This window comes from Haemaphysalis longicornis, unplaced genomic scaffold (genome assembly GCF_048455015.1).
Source record: "Haemaphysalis longicornis isolate Haplotype H1 unplaced genomic scaffold, Haemaphysalis longicornis Haplotype H1 scaffold_8, whole genome shotgun sequence".
Lineage (NCBI taxonomy): Eukaryota > Metazoa > Arthropoda > Arachnida > Ixodida > Ixodidae > Haemaphysalis > Haemaphysalis longicornis.
In genome coordinates, this window is record NW_027526445.1 from 184,723,493 (window position 1) to 184,748,653 (window position 25,161).

The following is a 25,161-nucleotide window of genomic DNA, read 5'->3' on the forward strand; positions in this document are numbered from 1 at the left end:
ACACACACACACACACACACACACACACACACACACACACACACACACACACACACACACACACACACACACACACACACACACACACACACACACACACACACAGATGCATGCACACATTATTATTATTATGTGCTATGTTCAGACTACCGGCGTAAACACCATATCGTGCCCTATGGACGTAAACAAATGGCGTTTCACGCAGTTCGGTTGCCTGAGACATCCAATGACGTCATTATTTAAAGATATTACGACAGTTGCGACAACAGCCTGAACCCGGCCTAAGAAACAACCTTATTTGCGCCACTCTAGGCAAGCGGCATTTTGTTTGACTGTAAAGGCAGAGGCCTGCAGTTTTGAGGAGCAATAAATCGGCAAACTTGAAACAAAGCCTGGCAGACGATGACATGACCGTACTGCGATAGTTTAGCATTGACTTTTTGACATTATTTTCCCTTTTAACCCAATGTACCCACGTGTCATCCTACAAATAAAGTTAATTGGATTCGATTCGCGTGCTTTCTTGCAGCCTCCGCTGCCTCGCGGAATGTTATATTGCCATTATAAATGATCAGCCAACGTTGTGAAAGATCAATTCGCAGGTAACTTTGCCCCACTATTTTCACCGTAGCATCAGCGTACTTGCCGAGTAGCGCCATATAAAATGCATCTCTCACTGATGATGATAATAATGATAGTAGCGCGGACACGAATCAGACATGATGAACAGCGGACATCTTTGATAAGGGCAACCGCTTTAAACTTTTCAGCATAATTACAGTAACTATGCGTGAAAACTTTGGAAGAATCCGCTCCTTTTCCGCCGTTCCACCTTGATCACTTTCGTTGACGGATTACATTTTAGAAGAGCTGCCACCGCAGGCGCGGCCATGTTGTGGAGGGCATTTATTGGGCGCCCACATGACGGAAGGAAGGAAGAAAGACTTTGTTGAATGCCTGCAACAGACACAGTGTGTGCACTGCGCCCGGACGTAGCCACTCGTCGATCCCGCCGTCACCCCTACTCGGACCACCCCTTCGCTACTCCCTACGGGGTTGGACGCCGCTGCCCCCATAAGGGAGGGCGTCGCCCCACAGCGTTCGCTCCGGTGCTGCTTTTCGAGGGCCGCCAGGACCTGCTGGACGGCTGATAGTTGGGTGTCCTTGTCACAACTGCGCACTGCTTCTTGGATCCACGGCGGTAGGTCTGTCCTGGTTGCCGCCTCGTTAGGAGCCGCTTCCGTCGGAAAGCCTCACGGCGTCCCGCATAAGTCCCGGCCTAACAACTCTGGACAGGGCGCGTCTTAGAAAGAGAATATTTCCGGCGTACGTAGCACTTGAAAACAAAACAAAGCAAAATCAAATGGCACACGATTGCCCGAACGCTATGCGATTATATATCATAGCATGCCAGGCAGCTTCCGCATGCTCCAGCATATATAATCACAAATTATCGCAATTATCACCACAATGATCACACATTGCCGTGACATAGGATCGTACTTTTCATTGTGAATATTGACCAGCACTCCCTGGCTGATAACCCTGCACTGCCAACTTCACGGCACCTAAGATCGCTTGCTGTGAAGCACCCTTTAAAGGCAAGACTAGACGACCATATTGGTGCGGACGCGATGAGCAGCCGACATGCCCTCTATAACACTGCAAACTACTGGCGGCAGAGTAACACAGCCGCTGTTTGAGTCACTTTTGTGTGTGATTTATTCTGTAAAATAGTGTGATGGATGTCAAGGGTTTAGAACCGGTTCGTCTACAGACGTGCACAGCCCTTCATTTGAAACATAATGACGGAAGTTATACAAATCAAGCATGAGCGTGTTACGGTGTAAAGGCACACGTCACAACTACACTTCTGCTTTGCGAAGCCTCTGTTTCCCCTACAGCACTTCCCTCGCCGACGTTACTTGGGATACTCAAACAATACGAGCTTTAAACACTCGAATATCGTGCGCTTACCGGCGCTACAAGTCGGCCACCGTATCAACACGCGCTCGTATACGTGCGCTCGCGAGCGCGCCACATCAGTGATGTTCCGTACTGGGAAGAATAATTCCCATTTCTAGGTTAAAAAATTCCCACTTTTGTAGCATTTTCCCCTGCACATTTCTCTAGAATCCCCTGTAAATTTCGCTCCATTCTCGTTTTGTAGCTGATAGATCTTTACGGGATTCTTATTCGGTTTTGGGGTGTTAGGCAGAGCCAGCTATGTCTACTTTGCGTAGCCTTCCTCACGGAGATGCCGTTCAGAAAGTCTGAGTTTCACCGCGAACTAAATACCAGTGCATCTGACGCTCAGTCGCATTTTACTATGCATTTCCCGTTTTGCACCAAGCAGCAAGCTTATATTGCATCCTAGAGCTCTAAGTTAAAACGGCCCGTATGAAAAAGAACGAGACATTGTTAGGTAATTGAGGTAATTTTGGCTCAGCGCCGGAACTGCGGACGCCATCTCTTGCTGACAGCACACAAACTAATGCGCACCCGAAATGATTTTTTTTTTTTTGTATATTGGGGAGGAATACATGCAAACAGGCTTCAGGCCTCAAGCGGCCGCCTCTTCACCCTTTACCAGGTCTCTCTCATGGAGTATTCTTACCTCTATGCTCCCTCCTGTTTTATGAACTGGATTTCAAACGATCTGGGATGTTTGTGTGTTGCGCGACGAGTCGACGACTCCGGATATTTGAACACAAATCCGGCGAAGCGTAAGGGAACTTATTAAACGAAAACGGAGTAATAAAGGATTCGAGGTCGGGTTAACTGACATTTTTTTAAATTCCAAGACTCCTAAAATTCCCCGAATCTATTAAAATTCCGTTTTTCCCTTTTGGCCAAAATTACAGCTGAAAATTCCCCGAAAAAGGGAAAATTCCCCGCACGGAAGATCACTGGCTCTGGTCTCAACCACTGTGCGCTACCGCGAAAAACAAGTAGCGCTGAAGAAAAAACTCAGTTGCGAAATGTTTCTACCTACCCGCGCTCGTGTCCCGGTAGCCTGAAGAGTTACTAGTGGTAACGTAGTTCCCCCCCCCCCCCCCCTCCCCTTGTTTGTCATTCCTCGCGTATTTATTTCATTCTTTTTGTCACTGTTCCGAAAGGGGCCGGGCGAGTTGTTCGAAGCGAACAGAGCCCCCTCCAGCGACCACCGCGCAGAGGCCGCACTCGTACAACAATGGTGACGGCGGCCGTGACAGGCGTCCGTCGACGACAACGGGCTCCCAAAGAGGCGACGCGGAAGCGTCAACCGATTGACGCGCTCACGGCTGGGCCAAGGGGAAGAAAGACGCGAGGAGAGAGGCAGCAGACGCGGCCCGGCAGGGCACGCCACGGCTCGGATATGGACAGAAGCAATAAGAAGTGCGCTGCCAAAACAACGCCGACCAACGGAGGACGCTTCTCGGCGCTCAGCAGCGCAACTAACACCCTTCCCTTTCGACGTCAACTCACTTCGTCGCCACCGGCACCACCACGCGCCACAAGTTGGGAACGCGTCAGAAATCTGCTGGGCTACTACTAAGAAGAGCGGAGTTGTGCTGCTGAGCCCAGCGACGCGGTTGCTACCCCGGCAACGGTGGCTGCTTTTCAGATGCAGGCGAACACGGCCGTGTGTAGGGACTTCGGCGCAGGTTCAAGATCCCTGGGTGGCCGATATTAATCCGGGGGAGAGCCCTCCGCTACGACGCGCCTTATGTCCCAGGTGCGGCTTCGGTGCGTTAGAGCCCCCAATTTGAATTGCAGTTTGGGAACCGTCGAAGAAGCGTCTTGGAACAGTCGGTGGTTACACGGTTATAAGTAAAATTCTAAATCGCTCGACCAGAATTCGACGTATTGAAAGTAGAGCACAGCCGCAAGTCAGCTTCACCGCACAGCCGGCGTGTAGTGCAACGAATGCACATTCTGCGACCTTCCTACGCCGGCCGACGGTGGGCCTTTAGCCACCCGGGCGAACGACTGCCAGCAGTGGTAAAGACACGAGTCACTTCAGGTATAGTAACTTTATGGTCAGTTCAAAACTGGAAACCCTACCCGAAGAAAAGGCAAACCCAACTTAAAAAAAAAAGAAGGCCGCATATCTGCTCCTTTTGTTGCTAATGTAAATTGTCGTTGCAAATTGCCGTACGGCGGGACGCGCCTGAATCGAGGCACCCTACTACAACGTTCATAGAACCACGTTGCCTGCTCCACGAGCGTTCTTAAGCGGAACGTAAAACCTATCTAGTGGAACCTCTCGTTGCGGCTGACGTTTGATTTTTTTTTAAATGCCGCCAGGTGGCACGGGCAACAGCAGGCGAGGTTTTCTGGAGTGGATGTAGTATTTTATTGGCTCTCGCAAAAACCAAGAATCCGTGAATTTTTTAAATAAAGAAACACTGCAAATATCACTCATGTATTGATTTTCTGCCTTATATTTGCGTGCGGTCGTATTCTTGCTCAACAATGTCGACAAGCACGAACACTGTCGACAAGTACGAACACAATTGGCCACCGGACTCAGACGCTTAGATTTGGCTGTGGGTATACAAGACTACTGCGCAGCTTTTGTTTCGAGTCAAAGACAGACAGACATACAGACCGACATTTCTGCGTTTAAGTAGTCCAAGAAAGACTATCCTCTTTAATAAAACCAGAACACGAAACATATCTGAAAATTTTGGACTATACGCACCGAAGAAGCTCCCCCATTCCGTGAAATCGCCGCAGGTGGGCTTCGCCGCAGTGCTACAGAACGACAAATCAGTGGTACCCAGTGTGCGAATTCGACGTATGACGAGGGCCTGCATGCGATTAGAGTAGCAAATGGAATTCGCGCAAGGACAACAGTCAAGTGCACTTGCGCTTGCACTTTTGGTTCCGCTGATTTGTCCTTATGTAGGATTGCGGTGAAGCCCACCCGCGGCGATTTCTCGGTATGAAGAATGCACGAGGCACGTCGCAGAGAAGAATGGGCCAGGGCAGTATAACTCGCCATGCCACGACATCGAAGACGCCGCGAAAGAACAGAGTAGGGCACAAGGAAAGTCCTTGGAGCATCCCCACCCCCCGGGATCACCCTCAAATTGTTCCCACTTTAACAGCACCGGCGCGGAAGCCCATGCACCACCGTGCTTACTTTTCGCGTGTTGCATGTTTACAGAAAGGCATAACAGCGAATGATTGTATATCATCCCTCACGGAACACGTTTCACCACTGCGCTAATTGTACGTAACTCAAGAAAAGAGAAAAAAAAAACAGCACGTCTCATTTTCGTCTAAGGTGTGTGTAACGGCTGTTTTTAACTTCCACAGTACTTATATCACGCGTATATGCAGAATTTATGTCCATGCATGCGTACAACTCTCAACAACCGCCCCCACCCGCTGAATTGCGAAACGTTAATACTAGCGAGACTTTTGTTTTAGTTTACTAGGATCAACCGGCAAGTTTTCGTTTGCAGCCACGGCACTCACACATACATCCAAACTGAACAAAGTGAGGAGAAAGAGGTTGCATATATCCACGGTTACGTACAATAAGATCCACTGAAAATTTTGGTTTCTTGGGGGCATTCGAATGCTGCTTTATGAAGATTATGGTCCCGGCGTGACTTTTTTTCTCAACAGAGGACGAGCAATTTCGTAGGTGTTCTACGGGGGGCGACAGGCTATTCCGGCGGCACCTTCGCACCTGCTATATCGCAAATAATTCCACCTTCATACTGCGTTCAAAAGAACTCGTAGCGATATAGATCAGGTTCCTGCTTGTGAGAGGATATCTGAGCGGCGAGGGTGACTGCTGCTGCGTGGCGAGCGAAATTGCGCTCCTGCAGCTGCTACTTAGATGGTGAAAGGTATTTGCAACTCGGAGTGGAAAAGTCATCTCGGGGAAAACGTGATCTAGCCGTGTCCTTGCCCTCTTACGTCTCGCCGCGGCGAGATTCCGTTCCCTTGCGAGTACAACCGGGAATTTATTGTGCGTAACCAGCGGCAACTACTGCTTTGCTTGGAACACTCCATTCTATTCGTTTATGCAACTGTTAAAGCTAAAGCAGCTCCGTCGTTCTGCCTCAGATTAGGGGCAGAATCTTGCGTTTTGGCTTCGAGTCCCGGCGATTTTAATGTTTTCTTCCCTCCAAGACCCGTGATTTTAAAGCCGACTGCCCAAGAAATATACAACAGATTGAGAGCCACAGAGCATTCACCATAAAGTTCGCTTTGCCGCAAGGACTAATTTTATCCATGCGACATTTTTTTGCACACCCTGTCGATACACGCAGTTTTCGTCACAGCGTACCCTACGACAGCTCTATAACTTTAATGTTCGGCCAGCACATCACTTGGTAGATAGCATATACAGTAAAAGCTCGTTGATTCGAACTCGGCTAATTCGAACGGTTAATTCGAGCTGACGCCCTGGTCCCGGCACAACCCTGGGTATTTCAAAGGGGGAAATCTCCCGATAACTCGAACGCGTCGGTATCCAGAACGGTTAATTCGAGCTATGATCCCCTGACTTCCATCGCTCCTCGCAGAAGTCCGCCCAGAGTGATTACAGTGTGTTGCAAATCCAAACCAAACCAAATTTACTAGAGATGCAAAACAACTAAACAGAAAAACAACAGCGTGGCGCGCGCGCTACGCGCCTGCAACAGCTTGTTTCGCTTCTACAGAGGGCGCCGCCCCCGGCGCCAGTGCTCCGGCGCACGGCGTTATTATTTACGAAACTTTATTTACGAAATCACCCATCACAAACGTGTAGTAGCGCCTAATTCGCGATAACGAGTCCAGAGGTGATTTTTTTGGGTTCTGCCCGCGCAGTGTGGCGCGATTTCCATTCATTCTAGTGCCCGCCCGCTAATTCGAACTCCACTTAATTCAAACAATTTTATGCTTTCGTTGTTACTTCGGACAAGCAGGCCGCTGTATTAACGAAAGGCTCTGCAAACACAGATACGCCTGCCAACAGGTCAGCACAGTAGGGAATCTTGCAGCACACCGTGCGAGGTGTATAAGTGTCGTTGCCTTCGATGAAACCGCCTTTTGTAGCGTAAGCTACACTGGCCGAGGTTGAGCAGTTTCGCGTGGCCGTGCTGCGCAAGCGTGAGGACCATTGGATTTCCAATCCAATTGGAGTACGGGTGTGTAGAGAATTGGGTCTGCGCATTCCAGAGGAGTGAAGTCATATTTGTTCCGCGCGAAAGATAAGATGTCCCGCGAGATATACGAAGCATTTGCCATGATATCAGCGCATGAGGGAGAGCGTGTGAGCACCCCTCCCATTACGCTCACCCAGCATGAGATTCAGTTGTTAGAACCATCTTTTTAACAACAGCACCTGGACCGGCTTTGACGCCGTCACCTTTACATTTTAAACTTATGACTGCCCCTTTCCCTTCTCTCTGGAATTTGTTGTTTCATTCTGTTTCTATGGTATATATGTTTTCGCCTCGTTCAGGATAAATCGGTTGTTAGTGCGCCGTCTCCTCATCAAAGTGTCCGTTCTTTTCTGTGTCCGTCTTTGTCAGCATTCCCAGCGCAACTCCCTCCAAAAGGAGGTCAGTGGGAGAGGGTTTCGTCCCTTATCATAATCATCATCATCATCATTCCACCGCAGGATGAAGGCCTCTCCCATTGACTTCCAAGCACTGATGTCCTGCGCTGCTCGCGGCCACAGTTTACCCCCCAAGTTCTGTATTTTATTGGCCTTCCCCTCTTGTAGACCCATCTCTTGGTATCCACTCTGTTAACCTAATTGTGCACCTCTTGTCATTTCTTCTACATAGGCGGTTTTAAATGATGATTATGATGATGATGATGATTATGATGAATGCAGATAACAGCAAAATATAGCTAAGTTCCTCTGTTTTTGAACAAACTTCACGTGCTAGCAGTGCGCAGTCCTGTCGAATTCGTTCCTCTCTCTTCTCGTTTTTCCCGGGCCTAGCTCCACCATGAACTAGGAGAACAGGGCGAGTGTTGGAATTCACAGGAGCTCGAAGTCTTCCTCGGTACAGAGCACTCTTTTTTTGTAGTTTGTACTCGAAGCCCTAGACGCTAAATACCCGTAACTCACAGCCTCCTACCCCCCGCGTTCATCCATTGCCTCTTCTTATTTTCCCCCTTCGTCCGCGGTTACGTCTCCGAGGCGCCTGTTCGCGACGACGCCGGTGTATAACGGACTCGTGATACGTGTTCCTGCTTCGTCGGCGGCTCTGCCCGTCGGCTCGCTGCAGGGCGCGAAGAAGAACCGCGCGCGAGAGAAAACGAGATACAAGGGGAGGGGAGGGGAAGGAAAGCAGAGACGCCAGACAGGAAGAAGAAACAGAAGCGCGTTTCGGTTACGCGCGATATCCCGCCTGATTATAAACAGCGCGTATGGCAAACCAGACGGAATACCAAGGTCCACCGAACAGGGAAGGTGCAAAGGAAAGTTATACGGAGAGACGACGGCACGCCGACAGGTATATGCAGGCAGGCTCGCTACCCACGAGGGTACCGCATTCACGCGAATTTAACGGTTGACTTAGGAAAGAACTTCGCAAAATGGGTAGAAAAGCGACATGGAAGGCTTTCGTAAGGTTGATACCGCTACTTGCAGCACGACGCCAAGCCGCCTCTGGTTAAAAGGATTAGCTTTGCGCTTGTGTAACGAAGTACCTTTTACAAGATGCCGTCCTGTAAATTAAGAATCAACTCGTACAAGCAAACCATCCTGTAAATTTAAGCTACACGTACAGCCGCCTTCATATGCTCTTCGCGCAAAAATGAGAACTGAAAAAGGTGTACACGTCGCTGTCAAGGTCACAAATTAATGACTGAATGCGCGTTAATTTTTGTGGGACCACAACCGCGTTCACTAATGAACGATACAATACAATTCATTCATTAGGTTTACATCAGGGCCACAAACGCCCGTGTGGAGGTAATAGAACATACATACATACATACATACATACATACATACATACATACATACATACATACATACATACATACATACATACATACATACATACATACATACATACATACATACATACATACATACATACATACATACATACATTCATTTAAGCGAATACGCGCGTGTGTACGAGATTTCGGAGCACGTTAATGATCCTTAGGTGGTCTAAATTCATCCGGAGCTCTCCACTACGGCGCGCCTCATCGCCTGTGTAGCGTCCGTGTGTTGAACCTTATAATCAACCAATCAATTCATTCATCCATCCATTTCTCTGATGGCGGATGCCCAAACACACGAAGGAAGCCAAGATCAAAAGCTTCGACGATGTTGACGGGCTCTCGCCCTTACCTGAGACCAGTAATCAATCCGGACCGTTGTAATGAGCCAGGCTACCGGTTTTCGACGCAGTAACATGCCCATTAAGGTGGGCAGTGAAATATGGTGATGACGTCGACCGTTCACGTAGGCGTGTGGTCGCGCCACAAATACTACATTCAGGCGGGACGCACGCAACTTGCCCAAATAAACAGGGGCGGCATTCTCGAGTTTTGTCCCTTTTTCGTCCCTTTCAAAAGTGTCCCTTTTGGCGAGCCCTGATTGGCTCAGAGCAAACAATTGGAAGTGACGTAACGCAAGCGCAACAAACCTACTGCCAACGCCCACTGCTTAACCGGAAGTACGTCACGATGAAAGGGACTCAAAAGGGACGTTTTCAAAAGGGAGAATACCGCCCCTGATCTGCACAAGAAATCGCCATGTTTAGGCTAGATTACCCGTGCATCTTGAGTACGGGAACACCTGGCGGCCCATGTACAAATTCCAGTCGGAGTTTTGAGCGTCTAAGCTTACCTGCGCTTCGAGGTGTGCCGTAACGGAAGGCTACGGATCAAGCGAGATAACACGAGGATCTCCAACAACCGTCGAAAATCGCGCACACACAAACGTTTTTTTTTTTTTTTTTAACACGAAAGTGTTTTATTCCCAGATACACCAAGATTTCACTGACGTCATGTCCGTCACGGAAATGACGCCAGTACAACGAAGCAAGCGGCCTGTAAAGGGCGCACCTTCGCACACAGGGTCTTCTTGCGGGGAAGCAACCTTTAGTACCAAAGAGTACGTTTTAGTTAGGGTTGTTCGTTTTCGGGTTTTATATTTTACCACGAAAGTGTTTTATGCCGTGATACACCAAGATTTCACTGACGTCATATCCGTCATGGAAATGACAGTACACCTTTGCCGGAACTACCCGCCAGCAGGACGTCGCTCGCCAAGTACACCCACAAACAGCCGCCGACCCGCAAACCATGCTCGTCTGCAGATTTCGCTACCCATTTCACTTCCGTATTTTACCGATTCCTATTGCAGAGGAATCAACCAGTTTTTTTTTTTTCTAATAAAGCGTGCGGTCTTGTATTCAGCGCAATTGATTGATTTGATTGATTGTAGGGTTTAACGCGCCGACGCAACGCAGGCGATGAGGCGCGCCGTAGTGGAGGGCTCCGGATTAATTTTGACCACCTGGGGATCTTTAACGTGCGCCGAAATCTCGTACACACGGGCGTTTTTGCTTTTCGCCTCCATCAGAAAAGCGGCCGCCGCGGCCGGGAATCGAACCCGCGACCTCGTGCTCAACAGCGCCACGCCTTAGCCACTGAGCCACCGCGGCGGGTTTCAGTGCAATGGCGCGCACTCAACTACCGCGTACAGGTGATCGTGTCGTCACCTGTCCTACCGAGCACCAGCTCTGCTGCCGCATTCTAAAACTGCGTAATATAATTAATTCTTGCAAAAAAAAAAGCGAGCTTGTATTGGTTGCGTAAAAACCACATCTCTGCTTCTCACCCCCAAGATACAAAAACTAAACCAAACAAAAGTGTGCGGGTGTTATTTGCGAGTATATTCGGTATTTCATCCTCCCCTTCTCAACGAAGGAACGCAAAGAAAACGCAGCGAGGCGCGTTGCGCGGGCGCGTTTCCGTCTGGTACTACAACGTGCGAGCACGCGCTGCCGCCGAGAAAGAAGGGGCCGCTGCGTTTGTCGGAGCAACGTGTTCGATCGAACCTTACGGCCGTCGATCGAGCCTCGCGAACAGAAATCCGACTTTCGCGGCGGCGGCTCACGATCGCGCCCACGATCACGCACAAAGGTGAGGACCGAGGGTTCGTGCTTTACACGTGCACGCTTTGCGAAACACGCGCGTGAATCGGGCGTGTCGTGAATAAACACCCCCTCCCTCCCTTTCTCTCTGTTACAGAATAGAGTTCTTAGTTTTCTTTTGCGGGGCAACATGCACGAACACGCGCCTGTACACTTATCACACAAAAAAGGGCGCCACCTTGTCCTCCGTATAACGTCCATTCGCAGCACGACGCGATAAAAGGAGCGTCCATTTAGCAGTCAGCTGCCGTATTATTTCCAGGTGCGTTCGAAAGTAATCGGAACAAGGGTGCGCGAATAAAAGCGATTTCGTTCTTTTTTTAAAAAAAAACAGATTCCGAGGGTTCAATGCGCCAAAGCGACACCTTTGCGAGGAGGCGCGCCGTAGTGGAGGCGTCCGGATTAATTCTGCCCACCCGGTGATTTGAAAGCGCGCCGAAATCTCAACACGGGAGTGTTCCCGCTTTCCGCCTCCATCAGAAAAAGAGCCACAGCAGCCGGGGTCGAATCCGCGCCCTTGGCGAGCTCTTTTTCCAACGAAGTGGCTTCCCGTTAGTTATAATGTAATGGCGTAATTTGGTCCAGCACCGCTCCAGCACTGTTGAAGGATGAGTCCGGCGATGAAGCAATCGAAGATTTCAGAGGTTCAAAGGTCAACTGATTTAATTACTGATACTTAGATTTAAAACATAGAGGCAAAACGTTACAACTGATACAGATAAATAGGAGAAAACAGGCAATCAAGAGTACTTAACGAAACATAGTTGGCGGGCGAAGGGCTCCCGGCGTCTGGCCCCGGCGTCTGGTTCCGACGACCGGCAGCAAGTGGCTTCCCCTGGTGCAGCTGCCGCTCGGCACCCTCAATCGCCAGCGGAGCCGTGTTATATTCGCTTCAAGCGGTCCGGTCGGAGGACGTATTGGGAGAAAAAGTGCATACTGGAGCGTGCGGACCTAATGAAACAAGGCTTTCTGCAGCCAGTCGGCGAGATGCTTTTAGCTCCAATCAGCCACATTTTTGAAAGGAAAAATGAACCAATCACAGAAGACACGAAGTTCAAACTTCGAAGGCGCCCGTTTCCGGCAAAATAATTACTGTTGAGAATAAAGTAGTGCATACAAACTCGAAAGGGGAAAAGACAGGCGGTCGTTTGAACCAGACCGAGGGTTCGGAGCACAGGGCGGCCCGCGTAGACGCAACGGGGGGTCGGAGACGCCACTGCGGCGCGATAACCTGAGACGGGCCGATGGCTCGCTCCCCTCAACAGTCGCGTAGGTCGGTCCGAGCGCAAACACACGCGCCGGAGCCGTTTCTCAGAAAAAAGGGGGCCAGGGCCTATCCGCGTCCGAACCGTTCGCACACAAAGCACTTGGAAGCAAGAGCCCTGGCTGTGGGCACAGAACTCAAAACAACCAGAACACATCAACAGACCTCCGCTTCGCGACAATAATACAAGCCTGGGAAGGATGATTCTTCCGCTCGCGAGGAGTTCACTAAGCGCTCACATAACGGGGCCATTCGTTCTACAGGAGAACGATATTCGCTCATATTCATACACTTGTGTCGTAGTTACATTTTTGGCGGCGGGCGCCTGTTGGGCCGGGCCGTATACCCAATCCCACACATTTGCAGTAGCAACCAATACAAGCCCCAAGGCCAAATCCGCGTCGTGCACCGAGACTATACACAGGCGAGCCATCAGCGACAACTGGTGACATCACCTCGACCTCCTCGTCATCACCCACGGCAGGATCAATACTCTGTATCAATTACCTTATCTGGGCAAGCTCGCACGAGCAAACATTTGCGTAGTGCAGAGCCAGCCCTCCACACGAAACCATTTTTTTCTCCCAAGCGAAAATGCATCCCACCAGCCGAATCCCACATCGCATGCCAGCCATCGCGGATACGCGTGACGGAGAGAGCCCGTCGGCCAAAATTTTCACTCACTACCCCATCCGAAAGAAGTGGACAGAACGTAAAGCGTCGAATCATGATGCGAGCATTCGGACACACGCAACTTCCTCGGCCAGTTGATCCCGCCCGTGTCCCTCTTGATGGCAGCGCCCCTCGTTACGTATACGGCAATGCCTCACCGGGACTCATGACGAGGAGTGAAATCGCGCGTACGCCAACGAATTTCCTAAGGGATGCGGGATCGAGAACTCCCGATACTCATTTTTTTTTTCATACCTCCCCAACAGAGAGTGTACACACGATCGCCACGTACGCTGTACGGCATGTCGCACTGTGACCTCTGGAATAGAATGGGACGTGTTAATCCAAGGAGGGCCAATGGCCGAGGCACCAGCACACCTTCCCATCATACTTTCCATTACAACTCCTGAAGCAAAATCAACTCACGCTTAATTCAGCCCGCACTCGGCATACTCCGGGCCACCGAGTTTAGCTACAGTTTTAATTGCGCTTGTCTGACAAGCACAACAACAGAGATCGACTTCCTCGGGCATCGAATGGGGCAAGGAGAACTAGCACCGCTGGAAAAGAACCTAGAAAAGATTCAGACAGCGCCGGCACCGAAAACACAACGGCAAGTTCGCGCATTCCCCGGCCTAACAGGCTATAATCGCGAATTTATTCCGAACTATGCCGAGATCAGCGCATCGCTAACGGAAATCACCAAAAATTTTATGAAACATCCCCCTCGCGAGGGGCACGGTCAAATGCAGAGCATTTTCGGGGGGCGCACGACGTTAAGTAGGTTGGGTTACGTTAATGTTGTTGCAGTTGTTGCTGTTGGTTGTCGTTATTGTTTGTTGTTATAATTATTATTGTAATTAATGAGGAGGCGTAATTAAGTGGCCACGTGACATCATTTATTATCTGGTTCGAAAGAAATTGACAGCGAGAGCGAACGCCGAGAACCGCCCCATCACGGCACGACCGCGCCACGACCACGTCACGACTACGTCACGATCACGCCACAACTGTTGTTGCTCCCGCGCCAAACTACGACGCATGCGCGCCCCACCTGTTACTTAATGCGATCCGAGCACGCAGAGAGCACGCGAGGAGCAGTGGAGAGCAGGCGAGGAGGAGTGGGGGAGCGGGCGCACCTGGAACGGCTGTTGCGGACGAGGCCGCGCGCTCCCGTTTGACTTCGGCGCCGCGGAGCGCAGCCGCGGCAGAGAGGAAGCAGACGACGCAAACGACGCGCCTCCGTTGTCATAGCAACGCGGCGCATGCGCAGAGAGCAGTGGGGGTGAGATCAAGTGCGAAACGCGAGGAGCAGCGGAGGGCAGACGAGGAGGAGTTGGGGAGAGGGCGCACCTGGAACGGCTGTTGCGGACAACGAGGCACGCCAACGCCGGGTGACATCGTGAGTTAAAGAAATGCTCTGCATTTAAAAAATTTAACCAACGTATTTTTTTTTTCTTTTTTCATGCCGTTCACTGTCTTGACCAGTCCATGCATGAGGACCCGTTATGCGCGTGGATAAGCCCCGTCTCACTCTCACCTTCACTCTTCCCAAGTATGCACGTTACTACTTGCACAAATTCACCATCTTGTCGCACTTCTGCATCCCATTCCCGTTCGCTGGGCCATTTTTAAGGCACCTCGACAACGTCACCTTTGCCCATTTCAGTCAGCCCTGCCAGATGCTGGCGGCTTTAAGCACCTAAAAAAAAAAGTTCCTGCGTTTTTTTTTGGGACTGCTCGGCAAGACCTACAGAAGCGTCAATGGAGACAAAGATCCCGCCGTGGTACCTGACCGCGGCGCGGAGCAGTGACAAGGACGTACAACTACAGGCCGTCCAGCAGATCCTGGCGGCACTTGAACAGCATCGCCCCAGCGAAAGCCGAGAGGGTCCGGCCGCCCAGCGCGGGCAGGCCGGAGGACCTCGACGCTAGTAGCGAGGGAGCTGCCTAGTAAAGAGCCCAGCCGGAAAGACGTAGGGCCGCGTCACGGCACTTCGGTAACGGAGGCCGCCTGCAGGCGATTTTAATAAAGTATTTACTCACTCACTCCTGCGTTTTTGCAGCCGCCCCTTTCCATAGGGGCGATTTCCCGTGCAAGCCGGGTGAACTTGCCAAGCGTTGTAGTCCCACACAAGGGCCCAGCGCCAGGCCGGTGAGTCGCTTGTATTTATTTTACCGGTAGGTGCCCGGCGCCACCAAGGCACACGAATGTACATGGTGCCTTCCACAGCCACGGTGGACGCTGAAATCGCAACCGCCTGTTGCAGGACATGCCGCCAGACTCTTTCACTCCCCCCCCCCCCCCCCCCCCCAATGGCGCAACGCAGCATAATGGCCGGGGGCCCCGCCAGATGGCGAAGGGTCAAGGGCCCCTCGATAGGGTAAACGCAGCTTTCCAGACGTGAAATCCCCTTTAAAGGGCCCGCACTCGACCAGGGACGCCTGTACCCATTAAAGAAACCGGTGCGTACCCGGCGGTAACAGGATTCGAACTCACAAACCCTCGAACCCTCGTCGGAGTAATCGATCTCGTGCTAAAAAGCTTGTTCACCTTCTTCGTCTTCTTTGTTCCCTTCTGCTGCCCCGCCCCCTTATCGCCCCCTTCACCACCACCATCTGTCCAGTTACTTGTGCAACACGGTGAATGTCCGTTCTTGCCGGCTCCGCCATTTTCCTCTAATTCAAGAACCCTGAGGCAGAATGCCCTGCACGAAACGTCAATCCCGTAACGCAAAAAAAGCAGACACCTAAAAACTTCGGTTGAATAAAAATTCATCCTGGTACAGAATTCGAACCCGACCCCAGCACTTATCTCTAGTATAGTTGATCAACAAACCAAGCCAACATGGAGGCTAGCCGTTTGTAGCGCGAGAGCGATTTAATCGGCTACTTATAGAAGATTGGTCGAATCATTTATGGAAGCCCCACGGCGGAGTAAGTTTTAGAATAAAAACTGACAACCCGAACAATGACGGCGACTTTTCGTTTTACTGCGAATACTCCTAAGCATGCCGTGCAGCTTACCTTTACAGTCCTTTGGCTGCAGTCCAGGTACACAGTAAGCCATAGTTATAACGAAGTGATCAGGGCAGTGAAAACATTCCATATAAGGAGGAATTTGATATACGTGACTGTTTCGCAAAAGCTTACACTAGGTGGAGCTGAATTATCCAAGACAACTGTGAACAAGCGGTAATGAGAACCACCCAGCGCTACAAACATCTTTTAGGTACACAAATGGCACCAAGCTGGGTCTGTCGGGTGCTTTTACCATACGCGATAAGTGCCTGCATTTTGGAGACGTTCACTGCAACGAGGATTCGCCATACTTCCACATTTACAGCGAAACTTTCTTTGGCTCTCCAGCCGCTTTTACGGGGAGCGTCTGCTGCTGCTGCTTTCTGGCCGAGTGCGCCGCTGGGTTTTATCTTGCACCAGATAACGCTGACCTCCACGTAAGGGGGCAGGCACGTCGGCCGGGGAAGCCTACGTTCCTGCCTGCATGCATCGCCGTTCTCTGCGCCCTGAGCTGGTGGCGTCTTCGCCGGGAAAATTGAGAATTAACTTCAACGCCCCTCGCGACATCTCTAATGAACTCGTACTTTTAGCGAACTTTAACACAGAGCGAAGAAAAGACGAAACACACGCTGTGAAACAGCGTGTGTTTCGTCTTTTCTTTCTTCGTCCTGTGTTAAAGTTCGCTAGAAGTACGAGTTCATTAGTAAACAGTAACCAACTCGGCCAACTCTCCGCTTTAATTCGCTACAACACCAGCAGGCGTTCCGGTGTCCGCCCCTAGGCGAGACAATTTACGCCGGTTGGTGGACCTTAATTTCTTTCTTTTGAGCAATAAATACACACATACATTTCTCGACGCACTCGCCACTGCTCGCCGTTATGAAAAATCAGCAACTACGTCGAGCACTATAATACTCTAATAAAATTTCGCACGCAAGTTAATTTCAGCGCAGATATGCTACGATGAAAGCTTCCCGTTACGACGACTCCCACCAATACGCGCGGGACTTTTTAATTGCCCTTCTGCAGAAACAGCTTGGAGGCGATCCCCCCCAGTGTTACAACGCGAGCAGACTCACGTCGTCGCTGTGGTCGCCGTAGCTGTGCCGGCGTCCAGCAGAGGACGCGGCGGCGGTCGCGGCGGCGTCCGCCCTCGATCGGCGTTCGGCGCACAGCTGGAGTTCGGTGGCGTGACAGCGGTCCTCGAGCTCGGCGTTGGACGACCGCAGCCGCTCCACCTGGGACCAAACGAGAACGAACCGAGGACGTTGACAAAAAGGTGCGACCGCCCCAATGAAGGCAGGCTGTGTTCAGATCGCGTATGACCTGCTTCCCTACCTTTGGCAGGTTCGCAAACACGTCATGAGGATATTCGCCAAATTAGACGCACCGGGACGCACGACAAACCCGGTTTTAACTGAAGCACTCACTAATAGCAACAACGTTATCGGAGGTACTCGATGTGCAGAACATCCGCATGTATTCTTTACAAGGGCCGCTCCGTTCACACGTGACGTCATAACCTCCCCAGTGAACCCCCCAGGGGGCATGAAGCCAAAATACAATCTGGTTCCGTTTGACAGAACTTGTATTTGGTAACGAAGCTACATTCCAGCCACGAAAGATGTCTTTTTTTTTTTTTCAAACCAGTGAAACGCGAAAATATTGAAAAACCTGTCAATTTCACGCCCAGTGACGTATTATGAGCTGGAGTGGCGTAATAAAAATCAGCACTAAAACTACACGTTAGCATCCAAGCGATACGACCCAACACAAGAGAACCAGAGGCCCCATTACAATCGATTGATTGTAGGGTTTAACGCGCCGACGCAACGCAGGTGACGAGGCGCGCCGTAGTGGAGGGCTCCGGATTAATTTTGACCGCCTGGGGATCTTTAACGTGCGCCGAAACCTCGTACACCCGGACGTCTTAGGGGCGAAGCACCTTAAGGCCGAGGCTTGTCCGGCGTCCGTGCTCACGGCACAGCACCATGTAAATCGAAACATCTGTGAACAAAAGGTTCACAAAAGGTTAACAAAAACAGATTAAAAGGATCACAAAAGGTTAGAGAGAGAGAGAGAGAGAGAGAGAGAGAGAGAGAGAGAGAGAGAGAGAGAGAGAGAGAGAGAGAGAGAGAGAGAGAGAGAGATAGATAGATAGATAGATAGATAGATAGATAGAGAGAGAGAGAGAGAGAGAGAGAGAGAGAGAGAGAGAGAATGCTCCTAGAGAGCCGTGCTGCGCATGCGCGAGGAGCATTGGATTGAATTGGATTGGATTAAATCGAGTCGAATTGGATTGGATTGGATTGGAAATCGTTTTAGCAGCGGTAAGCACTCTCACGGGTGATTTACGGTAAGAACGGTCCCCAGTGCTTCGCCCACTTGCCATGATTCACTTCGTGGAGATGAGTGCATTTTTTTTTGCTTTTCGCCTCCATCAGAAAAGCGGCCGCCGCGGAAGCGCATCGAACGCGCTTCCTCGTGTTCAGCGGCCCAACGGCTTATACCCCACGTCACACGGGCACTTTCAATCCGGATTGAAGCGAAGCGTGATGGACTTTTCGAGCGCGCCCTATCGGCGCACCACCGCTGCTATACGGTACGTTTCAATCCCGATTGAGAAGTTGCACCGGTTGCACTCACGTACGCCAGACGGCGCCGAAAATATACTACGCGGCCGGCGTCTGGTAACTTAGCGCGGTCGTGGCAAACGTAACTATATGAATGTTACCGCACGCTTATTTGGGTCAAGTTATTTGATACAATTTGTGGCGTTAGTTGAAGTTGTCAACTTCTGTGCCATTACTCAGAAGAGACGAGAGTTTCACCGCTTTCGTCTGATCGCGCTTGAAAACCTCAATCGCGCTTGGGGAACGGGAATTGAGTTCGAGCGAGAACGCGTTCGCTCGCGATTGAGGCTGCCGTGCAGCAGCATCCGATCCGGATTGAGTCGATCCGGATCGACTCAATCGCGATTGAAAGTGCCCATGTGACAGGGGTACTACTCTTGACTATGTGTGTTAAGCTAGAATTTCTCTGTTTCCACCAGTTTATTTTCAACTAATTTAGTTTAGTTCATTTACATAACTGAATTTAATTTTATTCTGGCTCATAAGCCCGTAGTTTCATACCCTACAGTCGTTTCGTTGAGGAACCAAAAAACACTAGATGACGATTGGAATACTCCCCAATGCGAAATTTGAGCGCTGCGCGAACTGCAGTCTTCTGGGCGACGGAGCATAGCTGCTGCGTCTCAGGAAGTGATCGCTTCATCAGCGAACGAGCGGTGGCGGGCGCGATTCTCTGGCGCAGGGATTTATACACCACCCCCCCCCCCCACCACCACCCCCCCAGAAGGACATCTACACCCCCCCAAAAAGATTGCACAACCACAAGCACCTTGCCTAGGGATTTATACAACACCCCTCCCCCCCCCCACCCCCACCCCCCCCCCCCAAAAAAAAATCGAAATTCTGCATAAACCCCTGCTCTGGCGTTAGAACCACTAAATAAGCTACGCGTAAGAGTAACGATACTGACGCACGGCGGCCGCCATTTTGGTGCCTAACGCCAGAGTGGCCGGCTTTATTCGACCTATTGCGACCGACATTGACGGGCGGAAATGGTCCGGGCGCCGCTTGGCAACCATGACAGCTGCGCTTACTTTTTGAGGATTTCGGGCCCGCACGCCGGTGCGACAGGGTCACGCTCGGTCACGCTAGCGTAGCTTGTTTAGTGGCTCTAGGTTACGCTAAAGTTACTAAATAAGCTACGCGTTACTGGCGGCTGTAGGTTATGCTAAGCCGCAGTCGTTCTTTCGCAGCGGAAACCGAAGCAGGCGCTTTCCACCTTCTGTCCGGTTGAAACAGACCGGTACAGAACAGCACGGCATCGCTACTCTGTCACGGGCTTAAAAACTCACTCTCAACGTGTCATACAGCCACACTGCGCCCCGAAAATCACGATTTATCGAAGAACGCGCGCCCGCGGCAACACAGAGCACCAAAATGTCAGCGCCCATGGGTCTTCCGGGGTAAACAAATGTCACGTGACGCGGCTCGACCAATGCCCGCTGTCGGCGGCATCCAACAATGAGAGAGAAAAGAGTAGTGGCTCTATCTGGCGTTTTATCGTAGCGCGTTGTTACCGAGGAGAGCACGCCTCGCACGGCCTCGGCATAACGCCCTCCCCCTCACACTTTCTCCGTACTTTCATCATCTGCTTTTCTGCTCGGTCTATCTTCGATGGCATCTGCGTTCTCTCAGTTACAGCAAGGCCGACGCGGAGGGACTACGCGAAACCACAGCAGAGGGCGCTTAAGAGCTGCGCTCTAAATCATGACTCCACGTAGTCGCCGCGGTGCCACCTCGTGATGCACTCTCCTCGCCGACCAGTGACGGGCCGCACTTCCTCTCCAAATTATGCACCCCCACTGCAGCCTTCTGGCAAGCAAGCATGTAGCCAGGCCTTATTGTACGCCAAGAGGAGACGGAATAATCTTGACGTCCCGCTCTGCACAATAAAATTTTTCATCGTCATCATCATCATCACACCTGTTGCAGTGCAAAGGAGGTTCAAAGGTACGAGACACTGTTCAACGCGCGCAAACAGCAGTCGGAGACCAAAGTTCCGCCAAACGCGTCGCCCACTTCCGCGCGGGCATCCTCGCTTTTTTTTTTTCGCCTCCTCCGGCCGATCACGCACGCACGCACGAATGCACCCGGGTCGCTGTGGGGCGGCGGCCCAAGCAGCAGTAGCACCGGGAGGTCGTAAGGTCACCGCCGGCAGCCGGGTGCAGAGGAGAGCGGCGTGACAAGGCAGGAAAGAGGGACGCCCCCATCCACCCCCTCCGGACGAGGCGCGGCAACGCCACCCCGGCGAGATAAGCAGGCCTCCGCGTCAACTGACCGCCCTTCACTCCCCCGCAAAGCGAATATTGGCAGGGGTGCCGCCATGCAGCTGCAGTGGACTCCCCCCAACCTCGGCTCTCAGATGAACAGCAGCGAGGAAAGAGTTCACCCTTGGTTACACCGAAATGGGGCGGAGGGGCCGGCCCTCTCGTCACCGAGGTGTTGGCTGGGCAGAGGTGGGTCGGCATTAGCATGGCAAGGCGTCGCGTCATCACGCTGCCGCCACAGCGGGGTGACACCGACGGGACGCAGCGCACGCACTCGGAGACAATCGACGACGCGCCTCTGCGGCGAGCAGCGTCTTCTCTAAAGGCGCAACCACATGCAACGTTTTGGCCGCGTCTTGCAACCGTCTGCGGCGCCTGGCGCCGACGCGGAACGGGCGTTGGAGAGGGCGAGCAACCACATGAGACGCGCGAAGAGCGCTTCTCCGATCCAAGTTGCCAGACTTACTTTGGTAAAGGCAGCATCGTTCTGTTTAAGTCATTTTTAATAAACTGAAGAATAATCAAAACTTCAACAAACAAAACACGTTAAATTGATGTTCTATTAAATAAAGTGCTAAAGAGCCGCCAAATAAAGAGCCGCCATGTTGCGTGCGGAGGGGGACCGGAAATTGAGGACAGCAACATCCGGCGCAGACGCCGAAAACGGACCGAAAATCTGGGATGCGCAGACACCGGCGCTCCGAGCGCGCTGCTGTGTATTTGGTGGCGCGCGCTGAACGCGCGTCGTCGCGGACGGTCTCCAAACGCGACCAAAACGTCGCATGTGGTTGCGCCTTAACGGAGGCCCCGTAAACGGAGGCAGGAGGCAGGGGAGCGGTGCCGTTTTGCTTCCGCGCCTACGACGACGGCGCTGAGGGATGCCGAATGGGGCAGGAGGTGACGTTCGTCTCGAGGTCGGCCGGTGGCCGTCACTTAACGATGTGCAGTGAATACAACGTAGTAACCTCGCTACTGCAAACGCGTACAGAGCGGTGTGGAAAGTTGCCCCACCCTACACACTACCGCCGGAGCCTTAGCTTCGGGCTCAGATATTTCCAAGCTCCATTTATATATATAAATCAATGATGATGATGGTTGGACGTTAATGGGGCAAGGCCAACTGGAGCAAAGAGCGCCATTTATATCGAAGCCAAGTCTGACAGCACCTTTCTTGCGATGTATGCCCGTCCCCAGCGAAGAATTTGTAGGCCGCGAAGTCTCATCATTTCAATCTTCCTCCGCTCGACACAACCTCTGTTGTAGCATGGTGGTTACACCTAAGAGCGGATTGATTGATTGATTTTTATTTATTTATTTATTTATTTATTTATTTATTTATTATTATTATGATGATGATGATGATGATGATGATGTTTAACACGCCGACGGTAAACAGGCGATGATGCGCGCAGTAGTGCAGGGCTCCGGAGTAATTTTGGCCACTTGGGGATCTTTGCTGGCGTTTTCGCTTTTCGGTACCATCTACAGCTAAGAGCACAGCGAACTGCTAACGAGCTCGTATTCGCAATCGTCGCGTCGTATTCGTCGTCGCGCAATCGTATTCAGGATGGAGGTTTCGCCACAGTCATCCCACTCTGGAGTCTGTCGAGTTTATTACGAAAAGAAGTGAACCCCAAATTTTTAAATACATTTTGTACCGTGTACGTCAAACGATCGCTTACACCGAACTACCATGCCCATCCGCCAAGCACGGGCGTACTGCAGGAAAACATCAGTAGGAAATGAAGGGGCGGTACACGTCGTGTCGGCACATATGCACCGCAGACTTTTAAGTGCAGAGCACTTTAGGGGCTTGCCTTGTCGTCGTAGCTCACTCGCTGGACCCAAGTAGAACCACACGGCGTTCCGTCGTAGCGGCTGTCGTCGCGGCGTAACCCACATGCTTCGAAAGCCAAACGGTTCATATAGTCATAAGCGTCCGAAACTCGTAAACCGCTGGCGCTTGTCACACATCTCCACGTTTAGCGCAAAGAAAACTGCAGTTACACGAGGCAAAATATACCTAATTAACCGGAAGCGCCCGCGTTCATTTAGTTGGGAACGCCCGTTGAATTGGTTTTTAGGATAGGAAGCGAAAGAAGCGGCCGCGCCAGAAAAACAAATGGCGCGTTCGAAATGCCGCAGAAAGGCTCCAGCCACGCAACAAAAAAAAAAAAAAAAAATTGCGCGTTCGAAATGACGCAGAAAGGCTCCAGCCACTCAAGAAAAAAATTACGCATTCGAAATGACGCAAAACAGCTCCAGCATACGAAATTAAAGCAAGCACAAAGAGTACAGAACTCCCGCTGTCGCAGTTTCAGGCAGGGGGCGCGCGCGAGCACCGCGAAGGCGGGAAATTTGAAATGCATTGGGTGGCAGCAGTAAGCGGATAACGGCGCCACAGCCCATTATGGCGAATCACTGCTCTGCACTTCCGACAGCTTCACCTTCAGTGGAATGGCTTTATTTTTTTAGACCTGTTCTCACGTCCACACTGGCCAAACCCAATCCCACAAGACCCAGCGAATAATTTTGTAAAGCTACCTCAGCTTTGATACGTAGTAACGAGGTCAGCTAACCACAGGAACGAACACAATAACCCAAGAAACGCAAGCTGTCGTGTTTCCTTCTGTCCGCATATATGGTCGCCCAAAGCCGTTCTCCTGGTCTTCCCACATCATTTGAAGACGGAAGTAAGGCCATTCATTTCCGGTTTGGGGGCAAGGGTTGTCATTACGGTTCGTTTCTCCAACCCTCGATTAAAATAAAACTAAATGTCGCGGGGGAATCAAGCAGAAGAAGAGACAAATATTCCAAGGGCATGTCCGCGTCGGCCTCCCGCAGCGTGCGACCGCGCCGCCGCAGGAGGGGGTACACCACTCCGAGTTGAGCGCGACCACTCCGGGAAGGACGTGTAGTAAGTACCTACTCTTCTCGCCGGCTGCTGCTGCTACAGTGTATAGTGCTACCACTACAAGCGGGGGCCTCTCGCGCGCGCGCTCGACAGCGTCGGTGTGACGACAGCCGCAGCCGCTCGCGACGCGCGTCCAGCCATGCGCGACCAATGGAGGTGGTCGGGAAACGGCCCCTTTTCACACATGGCCAGGCAGTCACAATGGGCGCCGAAACAGGACGGCGGCCCTTCTCCGGGGCCGCCAATTAATTAATATGCGCTAATCAGCCAGCCATGGCTCGCCACCGCTTTGCTCGCTCGCTGCGTAGGCGGCCGACCGAGACACTGCGGCGTTCCGACGACACGTGGCCCCTGCTCCCGAACTGACGGACGCCGCCATCTTTGATCCGGGGTATCGCCGATTAGCTAACTACACACAGAGCGCTCCCGAGGACGAATTCCGGATGCGAGTTTGCTGTGCAGAGATAGTCGTCGGTCGCCTGCACTGGGAACAGGTGCACGATGAGAGCAGTGAAGGTTGCTGACGCGAGGATTATTTTCGCTCCGTGGCGAGGACTGCCTCATGCAGAAGGCCTGGCGGTTTTACGCGACCAATGTCGAAGAAAAAATGTGCACGACACATGAAATCAGACTTCCACAGCGAGTTCTAAAAAAATCCCGGGCCATCTCTACTAACGTGAAACCTGGTGAGGGGCGAAGCATGCAGTGTACAAGTGTATTCTTGGCGCCTTGGCGTTTTTGCCAACGGAGATGAAACCGTTGGGGGGTACAGGCATACAGCTTTTCTATAAAAGTCTCTTGTCTTTGGAGTACGAAGCTCGCTAGCGCGAGGCTTAAACGGTACTGGTGCTTTAGTACCGTGACTACATGAGACTAAACGACGATTACGACGACGACGACAGGAGATGCCAACAGCCCCAGCCTTTAGGGGGCTTCGCCCCTAAAATACAATAAGGAAAAGCAGCGCATAGCCGAAAATTAGACCTGAACAAAAAGTGCTTGCTAATCTAAACTTTCTTTCTTTTAAAAAAAATCGCATATAACGGTTTTCTTTTTTTTTTCACAGAACTACGGATTAAATCCGTGGCAACCTGGCCTCTTCAAGTCACGCACACATTGCACACGGCAGGGAAGGTTACCACAACAACGAAAAAAAAAGAAGAGAAAATGAGAAGTAGATGGGATCAGGATAACCGCGCATGCTTGTGTTGCAATGTAATTAACCCGCTTAATCTGTTATCCGAATATTTACGGAAACATGGAGACT

The 25,161-nt window shown here is 51.4% G+C and overlaps 1 protein-coding gene across 4 annotated transcripts in view; it reads right to left on the bottom strand.

Moving 5' to 3' along the window:
• The window catches only part of LOC144149418 (uncharacterized), a 125,211-nt gene that overhangs the window by 52,445 nt on the left and 47,605 nt on the right, over positions 1 to 25,161 (bottom strand). For all 4 annotated transcript variants that reach the window (XM_077680979.1, XM_077680980.1, XM_077680977.1 and 1 more), the window contains exon 3: positions 17,160 to 17,318. In XM_077680979.1, coding sequence (XP_077537105.1) covers positions 17,160 to 17,318 — 159 coding nt within the window. The remainder of the gene's footprint in view (positions 1 to 17,159; positions 17,319 to 25,161) is intronic.